The sequence below is a fragment of the Poecilia mexicana genome, unplaced genomic scaffold (genome assembly GCF_051168715.1).
Source record: "Poecilia mexicana isolate PSO_F unplaced genomic scaffold, ASM5116871v1 scaffold_17, whole genome shotgun sequence".
In the NCBI taxonomy this organism is placed as follows: Eukaryota; Metazoa; Chordata; class Actinopteri; order Cyprinodontiformes; family Poeciliidae; genus Poecilia; species Poecilia mexicana.
This window is the reverse complement of record NW_028263386.1, coordinates 25,907,741-25,919,062: the sequence shown is the minus strand read 5'-3', so window position 1 is coordinate 25,919,062 and position 11,322 is coordinate 25,907,741. Positions and strand designations below refer to the sequence as shown.

Below are 11,322 nucleotides of genomic sequence, written 5' to 3'. Positions count from 1 at the left end.
GGTCCAGTTTCTGATTTTTGTTGGATTTTTCTGGGGTTTTTTAAGTCATAACTTTTAAATCATGTTCATTTGAGAAAGATTTTTTTTTTCCAGTTTCAAAACTGGCCCTTTTTCCCCACTCTCTATTTGATTTTTCCTCTGCAGTCTGGGCATCCAAGGAGCCAAATATGAATAATTAAAGAGGCGTTTCAAGCTTTTCCATCATAGTGTGTGCAAGTTGTTCAGTCTGGATTTATAGTCATATTCAATAAACTAGTATATGTGCACCGATGAGTTTTGGTTGTCAGATAAAAAGTCACTTTTAAATATAACAACCTTCAACCAGATCTTACACCTTTCATTAATCCCACATTTATGTATTAAAATGTTTAATATAATATTCTAATCTTAAATGTCATGATTTTATTAACCGTAAGTACATAATTGAGAAGTGGAAGGGAAGTAAGGCATATTTTATTTCTTAAAGGGACAGTATCACGTAAAACTGCCTTTGAGCTTCACATTATGTTATTCCCTCATTAATAACATACTTGGTGTGCTGCTTTGACTTTGTCATACATATTTGACAATTTCTTTAATTTCCCATTCAGCTGTGCAAAACACCTGGGTGGACCTAGCTCCGCCTTCTAGGACAAATCTCCTCCTTGGAGCTGCATTTCTCAAGCTTCTGCCTCACTGAACTTCCTCACTGAGCTCCTTCAGACTAGCCAGCAGCAATTAGCAAACACCTGCTGGAACTGTGCATCAGCTGAACTCATTATAGGAGCTCATTATACTCATCAGTGAAACACTGGCAAAATCATTGCTAGAGTTAATGGAGGAGCCATGTTGTTTTGACTTCCTGAAGTCGGAGTTCCAGACAGAGCAGGAGGTTTTAAAGAGACAGAGGCCCAATTTCAAGGTGTTAAATGACAAAGTAAAATTTCTTTTCAGTCATATTTGATATTTATAGAATTTTATAACAACTGAAATGAACACAGTTACTTGATTGTGCTACTTAATGTCACTATGTGGCTGGAAAACACCTAATACTTTAAAGATAAAAATCTAAAAAGTGTGGCTGTATTTCTATTTAGCTCCACTGAGTTAATATTTCATACTAACTTTTGCTGTAAAAAAGATGTCTCCCAGCTTTGCCCAACAAAAGATTAAAATTTCCACCCATCCTTCTTTGCAAGCTAGTTTTCGTCATATTGGACGGAGAGAACTGCTGTTATCTTAGACCATGTTGGTGTATTGAATAAAATCCCAATGAAATGTTGAAGCTCAAGGCTGCGCTCAGACAACATGAAAAAAAAAATTCAAGGGGGTCAGGCAACGTTTGCATAACAGGCTATGGATATTTTTATCAGTGGAACTTCTGACGCTGTGAAGCGTCGAAAGAGTCCACACACTCAACGCGAAGACATGCATAATCTCAAAATATGCCCAAGTGATTTCAGGATATCTAACATGTTGCTACTGATGTAAGCAGCACTTTATCTCCCTGTCTCCATCCGTGTGTTTCTAACAGGAAATGCTTTGTACATGTTGATGACTTGCAGTGGTGACATTAAGTGTTATCAAGTTTTTTTCTCGTCTTTATCGGTTGCAACACCTCACCAGTTCCTCCGTCGGCTGTTGTCATTAGTGACGTTTTCAGGGGTTTTGCATGCAGCGGCTTGATGGAGCGTTAGAAAAACAACATCTAATGGTGACTATTTTTGTCCTGTTCTTTTGATAAACAGAGGCCCAAACAAAAACGAACCGGCCTTCGCCAGATTCCTCCGGCTGGGGGTGGCAGCCGCGGTCGTCTCAGGCAGAGGAAGTTGTGGCGGGGTGTCACAACGCTCTGCCAAACACGTGGAACACCTCTTTAGATAAAACTCCCCGTACATTCAGTACCACCAACACATGCTGAACAGAATGTTCACGTAGCACGCAGCAGTCACAAGGTGAAACCAAGCTGAGAACTACTTCTACTTTCCAAACAAAAAACCCCCAAAAAAACAAAAACACGTGACAATAAAGATAAGATGCACATTACTTTATTCTTTGAAACTTTTATACAGTATAACCTGAGGTTAAGATGGAGATTTTCCAAGAGAGTTAAAGCCTCTTTGTTGTATTTGTGGTTGACTGTGATGGGGAGGAGGTTGCACTCTTTTTGTATTTGCGTCTGTTTGCATAAACTATTCCATCAGCTTGTAAAATCCATCATGTCCCAATGAGAAGTGACAAGCAAAACAAAACGCTTGCTAGCTACAGTCATCCCTTCTCCCTACCTTTGATTCACTTAAAAACTAAATTTCGGGTTTTTGATGCTTGGCGTGAGCCGTCAGATCAGATTAGGCCAAACGTTGCGCTCTGACTGTCCTCAGATACATTTTCGCGATGAGTGAGCAGTTCTCCCCTCCGACCCGCCCACCGTCTGCTGTCTGACTGCAGCTCAAAGTTTAACATGAGATGATTCATGCACTTCTCTAATAAATGGAGCTTCTAGGTCAGATTGAGTGAAACGTACGGGAGCCCAGCAGTGCCAAACAAAAATTGTGAAAAAAAAAAAAAAATTATATATATATATATATATATATATATATATATATATATATATATATATATATATATATATATATATATATATATATATTAAAAGTGACAACTCAAGTCAAATTGAAATAAGTACATATGATTAAAAAAATTCAAAACAACAAATATGTAAATGGGTCAATAAATTACCAAATAAGGACATATCAGTATTGTTAATTTAAGAGTAAATTCATTGTGCTTTAAAAGTATTTACAGTCATTTCACTTATTCGTGGTTTCATATTTCGTGAAATAATCAAAAATATTCTGATTATTGAATTGAATTGAGATCTGGATTGGTTAACTTTCACAATAATACAAATACAGTAATGTTTGCCCCTCCCACTGACTCTGATTTTTGTGTCTCACAAATAAGATAATGAAGTAATGAAATAAATAATCAAATAATGCATTAAAATCTTATAGATTTATTCACACATTCATCCAGGAATTGAATATAAAACATTAGAACATTAAATAATTGTTGATTCCTGTATTTATTTGATTAATGTGTGTTTTTAAAGGTTTTAAATTTACACGTGAAAATATTTATTCAACTTATCTGACCAAATCCGAATTGTGACACTATTGGACTTCCATAGAGGAAATGTGGAGGCATTTTTTTTAACTTCAAGACGTTTGCTGCCACCTGGTGTTCAAATGACTTTTTTGCATCCTGCAGATCATTAACGTTCATTTGCATTGTACTCAGAAGGACCACACCCAAGCTGAACAAATTTAGTTTGTAAGATGTTTTAAAGCTGCAAACAGAAATAAACTTTAAATAGAGGGTAAAGTAGACAGATACAACTGTGTTTGCATATTAAAATGGAGAGAAAAACCTGCAGAACAAATCAGCATTTCTTTCCGCATAATCAATCAAAGTTGTGATAATACGTTACAATAAAGGAACTGATTCTGTGTAGTCATAGACTAGAGAAATAGATCATTGTGGAAGATGAATGTGCACAGTTTCCTACAGGATTACCTTCGTCTTAACATAAATAAACAGTAAATTCTCTAGAGCTGCAACTCACTACAGAACCACACAGGCTGAGAAGAAGTAAAGATACATTCCCTATGCTCCAGGATGGGGTGGTGCGGGATAAACCGGTTATCCACGCGGCATCGCAGCCCAGCAGGAGGTTTTCACGGGACCTTTTCCATCGGAACAGTCACCTGGAGTCGGCTTTCCTCAGGAGTCCCTGATAGATGTCAGATTTTAGGAAGCGTGGATAGCAATCCCTGGCCATCAGGCTGTAGACAAGCTTCTGCGCTGTGTCGAAAGACGTCAGAGTCGGCTGGGAGATGTTCTTTGTGATGTTTTCTCTGGTAGTGCAGTCGATGTTGATCTGGAATCAAACAATATGACCCAGAGTGTTGTTAGAGTGGCGGGGTTCTGAATGGAAGCGACTCAGTCCGACATGTTTGTTGTTTTTTTTTTACCTGTCTGGGTGCTTCTGAGTGGACAAACTCGGAGTAGATCCTGTTGGCGGATGAGATCATCTCTGGGACCGTTTTGATTTTCTTGTAGTCCTCGCAGGCGAGCCAAAACAGGATGTTCTCCTCGCTGTACTCCGACTTCAGGAACTCCCGGAACGCAATCTGTCCGGCTGGAAATCATGGGGTCAGGAGATTTGTGTCACGTCAAGTCAAGTCAATTCAATTCACATTCGTTTCATCAGGGACAAAACATTAAACAATGTTATATGTTAAAAACAAAGCATTTGTTCTTTTCTAGCCACAGGCTAATTTGCAAATCCAGTCCTTGATTGGACCTTTGTTAAAAGACAGCGAATCAGAATTAAAGATTCCTGTCAGACACACACAGAGACACATATGTAAAATTTTTGGAACTTAAGAAAAACATGAAAATACATATCAGAGACAGCTAACTCTCCACAACAAAGTAGGTTGGTATTGATCAGTGTTCGCAAATTTGGTTTTGTTTAAGCCATTGTTTCAACTGGGAATTAAAAACTGTAAGATCTGTTACTATCTTTATTACTGGGTATGAACTGTTCCAGATGTACAAACCATCACTCTACGAAAGATGTTTCCTACCAACAGCCATCATTATAACTCTTTGAACAATTTGAGTTAAGGTGAGTTGCAGCAACATTTCCCTTTGGGATCTATGTAGTATTTTTGAACCGAGTTGAACGAGGACCTCCAAATGAGAAGATATCTTGACCAAATGATGTTTTGTACTTTGAAGGTTTGCAGTCTCTGACTTTGCCTCTGGTTATCCATTGTCAATGACTCAAGGAGCAAAATTTGAAGATCCTCACCTTTGCAACCGAGGACTTTATCCACAGATTCGCTCCAAGTCTCAACATCGTTCAGCGGATCCTTGGGAAAGCAACAAAATCTACCCTTGAAAAGAGCATCAAGAGCCATGACTAGCCAAGTTATCTGTGACTACTACGTGTAAACATCTACGACATCCTGATAAATCCTGCGAAACCATTTTCACAACGTGAGGCTAACTAATGCCCCAAAGTAAAAAATGAGACTTACAGTGAGTGAAAAACTCCTTGGTGTTTTCCACATGGCTGCTGTGTGAAGTTCCCTGCTGAAATGTGCTAAAGGCCCAATAATGATACATGCAGAAACTCACTTTATCGCCATCTCCATCGTCTTCTGCTACGGGCGACGGAGACGAGGTCCTGCCAGGTTGAGGTTGGGGCTGTGACCGTTCGCAAATGATTGGAGTCGAGTGACTGAGCAAATCTAAATCTCCCCCACTCCGTCGACGCACCCCACCCAGTGCGGATGGAATATATGGAAATGGGCATGCAAAGTGTTGTTGTTGGGAGAACCAGGGCATCCTACCACAACATGCGGAAGAGAGAGCTCAGCCGTGATTTAGGCTGACCTCACCTGTTGGGCCACAGCGGTGGTTATCGCTAATATGCACATGTGGTTGTGTTAATAAGGAATAACTGCATGACTTGACTGGATAATTCCAGTGTTTCAGGTCAGGACGGGGTCAAGCAAAGTTCTTTAAGGCTTTGACGACAAGCATTCAGTCAGATTTCAGTCTTGAGTGTCGGTATTCCTGTGGTGGAGCTCAAGATTTTTGAGCTTAAAGACCAAACCTACTTAAAACAACAAGCAAGCGATCAGGAAGCACCGAGTAAAAAGATCATGACCGTACGCAAATGGCCGTAAACAAATTGGCCGATGAGGGACATAGCTCGTTATGCCTGCAGTTTTTGCATCCGCGCGGTGTTACTTAGGAGACAAAAGCACCAAATGCGCTGATTTATCATCCGCCTTCACACGCCGTGACACAAGTTTGGAGCATTAAAGAGATCGCCGAAGCTCCTGGGGCTCCTCCGCGCCGACTGAAAGGCGGGGAGCGTTAAAAAAAAAAAAAACAAACACTTGTGTGAGAATATGTGGAGTTTGAAAAGAGCAAGACTGACTGCAAAGAGTCACATTTACTACAGGAGAGCAGGCTCACATTTCACGTGAATAATTCTGTTTAAAGCGCTTCTGCTTTGCTGCGCTTGCTCTTGCTTAATAAATCATGTTTCCAGATGCAGTATAAAAACTTTTAGATCAACCTCACATATTCACTTCGTCATTTGAACCGATGAATTAATGTGCCACTTGTCATTTCAGGTTTAGATCTCAGAGTTCAGGGATCAAACCATTCAGCTGTACAATGAAGAACAACTATAAACATTTCATATGTTTTACATGATGGCGAGGGCAAATGCTTCCAGTTTGCGCAAAAACTTCATCCTTACACTGTTAATGTTTCTTGTTCATAACTTCTGCAAGTTTTATGTTACAGTCCAAATTTTTAAACATGGTCCACAATTATCTATTGTTTGGGCCTGGGCGGGTTTTGAGTAGACAGTGTCAGAAGTTTAGCCAGTTTTATCCAATTAAAAATCAGGTTTGGTGTGAATAGGATCATGGTTATGTTGGAACACCTTGTTGTGCCCAAGTTTCAACAATTTAACTGTTTCTTTGAGGTGAGTTAACTTTATTTAGGTGTCATTTCAGCCAAATAGCTCAAACCTTATTAAATCTTTGCTCAGAGGGAATTTAATTTGACCATGAGAGCAGTTGTACATTGTCACAGTTGCACTAATCATTGATGTGGCATTTTTCAAAACAATGGCAAACCTTCAAATAATGTTGTTCTTTCAAACAGCTGATTGTGAACTCAGCAGCTGTGAAGAAACGCTGCCATATGACTTTCGCCAACGTGTGACCGAGTAGCTTTGTTACTTTCCACAAGTTTCTTAACTGTATGAGAACAAGTGACTCTCTTGAGTACCAAAGACAAAAATACAAACTGCATTCAATGATGAGTTATTATATAAAGTCAAGAGTCTTTGGCCTTGGCTATTAAAGAGATAACAGTCAGGATGATCTCTTTAAAGACTTAGGTGAATGTCTGTATAATTTTGATCTTTTGTTGATTAGGGAACATTAATTGAAGCTGTATGCTGCATAATTACGCATGTGGAAATAGTCCTAAATTAAGTTCACCTTCATAATTATTGAAAAAGTATGCAAACGTCTTCACTGCAACTTTATACTTTGGGTTGTACTAAATTTTTCAGAAACCTTTCCAGTTTGGCTTCATCTTTGATTCATTAAGAGCCAAATACATGGTGGAATTTGGTGTGTGATTCCAGGATTATGGAACGAAAAGGATTCAAACTCAGTAGCAATACACAAGAAATGTGTTCAGGAGAATTTCCTCCATTCACCATTTTTTTTTCAGTCGCCAGGAGCTTTGCAGGAGTCCTGCTCCTGTCCGAATACATTCAGCTCTTGTGCATCGTCCTCATTATGTAAGCAGTCCTGCAGCATACATGTTCAGTAAGAAGACTGAAAGGTGATGATGAACCCTGATGAGCGTTTGAAACTTTCTTCAATGCAGTCAGACATCTCGGCATGAAGTTCTTGATCAGTCGGAAAACCGTTCCTTCAGCTTCAGGCAAAGCGTTGCTGAAGTAAGAAGGCAATAACAACAACTACACCTGTCCTTGTTTTATGGTCTGCTGACAAGTTCACCTCTATGACATGAAGTTATCTGACTGGTCTGTAGAGATTTTTGTTGAGATGTATGAAGGAAGTCAGGCTGCATGGAGGAATAGTAAGAGAGTTGAGTAAATTTGTAGCAGTGGTTCATTCAACATGTTTCTTCCTTCCTAGGTTGGCTGTGGAGGAAAAGAGATAAAATGGAAAAGCGTTAACGTCTTAAAGTTTCAGTCAACCCAGACTGTAAATGTTTGGTTTGGATTTTTTTCTGTTGAGGTTCTGTAAAGCTATTCCTGGTAATAGGTACCTTAGCGTTAGCAGAAAGCTAACCGCCTGTGTTTTAGTCGATATTAGCAATTTATGATAACTCCAACCAAAACAGTTTTTATCAGTAGGATGACACTATGTTGTTGGATATGAAATGTCTTTACTTTTGCAAGAGACATTTAGGAAGTTTGGTAACGTCTACACAGGAAAATGTAACTTTATGTTGAACTTTGAATTTAGCAATGCGGTTTTGTTTTTACATGAAGAATCTCCCACAGCTCCTCCTGGTTATTACATTCCACTAGAGAGGAAAGAAAGTGGCGAACTGAGAAACTTTTGGGACAGACTTTAGCGTCTTTATTCAGCGTGGGTTGTGACATTTACCTTCAAAGGTAAGGCCATGGTGACTGCTGTGCTTTTGTGAGTACATACGCGTGCATGTGTGTGAGTGTGTGAGTGTGTTCAAGCTGTTGAACACATTCTGTTCTGGTGGAGCCTGGTCTCTCTCTGCTTTAAGCTGGACTCTAATACATTCTTTTTTTTTTTTTTGCTTCAAATGCAACAATATCAGAGGAAAGGTCATGACCTTCTGTTTCTGAGACATGGTGGGAGTCTCATGCAGGCAGGAAGTGAGACGTGAGGCTTTGCAGGTGTAGGCAAAACAAACAAGGGAATGATTCACAGCTTAATGAATTTTGCCACTTCTAACTTCACTCTTTGACATTTGCAGAGTTAAATAAAGCCAAGATTAGATTTTGTCTTTAACGTAGCTGATGTTTGAACAGAGTCGGGGTCAAAAAGGAACGTCAGCATCGTAGAAGTTTAAACATTTGGTCTTGATGGGCCAGATTTCAACTCTGTGTTGGTTCCTGACAACTGAAGCATGAAATTATGCAAACTACAGTTTGTGTAGTATGACTGAGTATCAGGGCCATTTTAATTAAAAATAAATAAATAAATAAATAAGTGGAATGACAAAGTCATGATATGAAAACTGTTCTCATATTATTTTGACTTTATTCTCGGGTTATGACTATTTCTGTAATAATGTTGCTTTATTCTCGAAATATTATGATTTTATTCATAACAATATGACTATTAGCGACATACTATGACTATTCTCATAACATGACAATTTTTAAAAAATATTTTAATACTATGACTCTGTTCTTATGTTATTACCAAATCAATCAATCAAATTTTATTTTAGCAACAAGGCATTTCAAAGTGCTTTACATCATAAAAACACAAAGTCACAGAACACACAGCTAACAACTGAAACATTACATTTTGCTTCGCTACAACTTTATTCTTGTATGACTTATTATTCTCACAATACGACAGTTTTCATAATGCTATGACTTTGTGAAATATTATGACAACGAATTATTTCGATTTTTAATCTCGTACGACTTTATTCTCATAATATTATAGCTATTCCCATATAAGTTTATTCTCGTAATATGACTATCAGTTCCCAGCATGGCCCTGATACTCAGTAGAGACAAACACAAAGAGAACAACAGAGAATTAAAGAGGTGTGACGCTGCAGCGGAGGAGAGGTGAAACCACAGTCCTTGATTCAGCTGTCACAGGTTCGATTCCCAGCCTGATGACCTTTGCTGCATGCCTTCCCTCTCTCTTGTTACCCACCTTCCTATGTGACCAATCACATAAATGCAACTAGTGCCAGTAAAACCATTAAAAAAAGAACTAAAGAACTAAAGAAATGTGCTCACACAACCAGGTTCCATATTCTCCGAGTTCGAATAATGCTAAACCATGCTGTCACAAAGAGATCGACAAGTAAATGAGAACTAATCCATACTTGAGGTGAGCTATGAGCATACGTAGTTCAGTGTTAATGGTGTGTGAACTGAACTTTGTAGTAGTTCTTGATTAGTGTGAGCCACCAGTCCAACTCACCAAATACATTTCCTATAAATCCCTTAAAAAAGAGAAAACACAAACAAACCATCTGCTGCACCTGTCTCAAAATCTAAGAAGCTTACTCCACTCTCGTTGGACTTAAAGTGGACTGATGAGTCACAGCTGATTAGGAATATCTGCCAATTAGGAACATTTTCAGCTTATGTTTTAAGCAGCTAAAACTCAGAAACATCTTCACTTTTCTGCAAACTCACAGTGACCAGACACCGGTCTACCACAGCCGAATTAACTAATCATCAGGCATTCAAAGTTTCTAAAATCTCACTTCTGAAGGTCCAGACTGTTTCTCAAATTTTTAAATGAATGCTAAGCATCCGACAGCACAGACGAAAAACCAAACAACCAGGAGCTTGACAGAAACACGGTTAATTGGCTTATTGGCTTTCTGTACAGAGCAGCTGAAGCATTTTAAACAAAGAATGAAATGAAACAATTAAATGTTTTTTTCCAGCCCACATATTCATAGTTTGATTCAGCATTCCCCAGGAGGCGGGTAACGCAGCAGAATCCATATCGCCTCTATATGAAGCTTTTGTTTCAGTTCTATTAGCCTCAGCTTTAGCATGTGTAAGCTATACGTCTCAGTGCATTTCCACTGTTTCTAACATGATTTTAAGAATATCTGAGTCTCTCTCTTTTTTCTCTCCGGAGCCACAGACAGTTGCAGTGTCGTTTGCTGCAGCAGACATTAGCATAACAGATCATTGGCTATATATGAGTGTTCACTTCTCCTCTGGGTTTGCTGGTTGTACACACACACACGCACACACTCACACACACACACACACACACACACACACACACACACACACACACACACACACACACACACACACACACACACACACACACCACACACACACACACACACAAATAGTGCCTGTTTTTTCTCTCTCTCTCTTCCCCCCGCCTTCGCTGACCTTCTTGACCATTGGCTGAAATGTGACAGAACCAGAATGTAAATCGCAGCAGATGATGGAAAACACCCAGGCTAACCCCCATTTGCATGTGAGGAGAAGCAGCAAGTCGAGGAATTTGTTTTTCAAAAAAGGGTGACCGGGTGCGCGCAGCCACTGCAGAGCGACTGTGATGTTCTTGTCCAGATTAAGCCTTTTTCTTCTTTTTTTATTTTGGTCATTTCAAAGCGTACTGTTCCCCTCCCACCTCCATTAGAGGTTACAGATAGCAGAGTGCTTCCCAACTATCTAAAAAGGCACATTTTGTTAAAGAGCACCTAATTTGTTTTCATAGTATCTCGAAAGGGCTGCACTACCTTCACCGTACACACGGTGGCACTGTAGTCCTCCGCAGCTGTTCTCTCTCTCCGCTTCTCTAAACTCCATTATGTTGTGTAATTACAACAGCCCTGGACTCGTCAGACTCTCCCTTTGTTGTTGGTCTTGCTGGGTTTATTCATTTGAACCTGAACGGGTTTTTGATTCCTCCACTGAGGCTACAGGCAGCAGGATGGAGGTTGAAGGTGGAGAGGAGGAGGCAACAAAACGAGAAAAAAAAGAAGAAGAAAAAA

The 11,322-nt window shown here is 39.4% G+C and overlaps 1 protein-coding gene across 2 annotated transcripts; it reads right to left on the bottom strand.

Annotated features, from left to right (window-relative positions):
* Positions 1-2,011: 2,011 nt before the first annotated feature.
* On the bottom strand, positions 2,012-5,289 carry LOC106918815 (regulator of G protein signaling 21-like). Of its 2 annotated transcripts, none has more exons than XM_088014865.1 (4): positions 5,188-5,289; positions 4,859-4,938; positions 4,014-4,180; positions 2,012-3,919 (listed from the first exon to the last, which is right to left on the bottom strand). In XM_088014865.1, exons 1-4 carry the CDS (start codon positions 5,202-5,204, stop codon positions 3,743-3,745), a joined length of 441 nt encoding a protein of 146 aa, XP_087870991.1. In that variant the 5' UTR covers positions 5,205-5,289; the 3' UTR covers positions 2,012-3,742. The 2 variants fall into 2 exon arrangements, with proteins under 2 accessions (XP_087870991.1, XP_087870992.1); XM_088014866.1 differs by having other exon boundaries at positions 4,859-4,919; positions 5,088-5,281.
* Between the last annotated feature and the right edge of the window lie 6,033 nt (positions 5,290-11,322).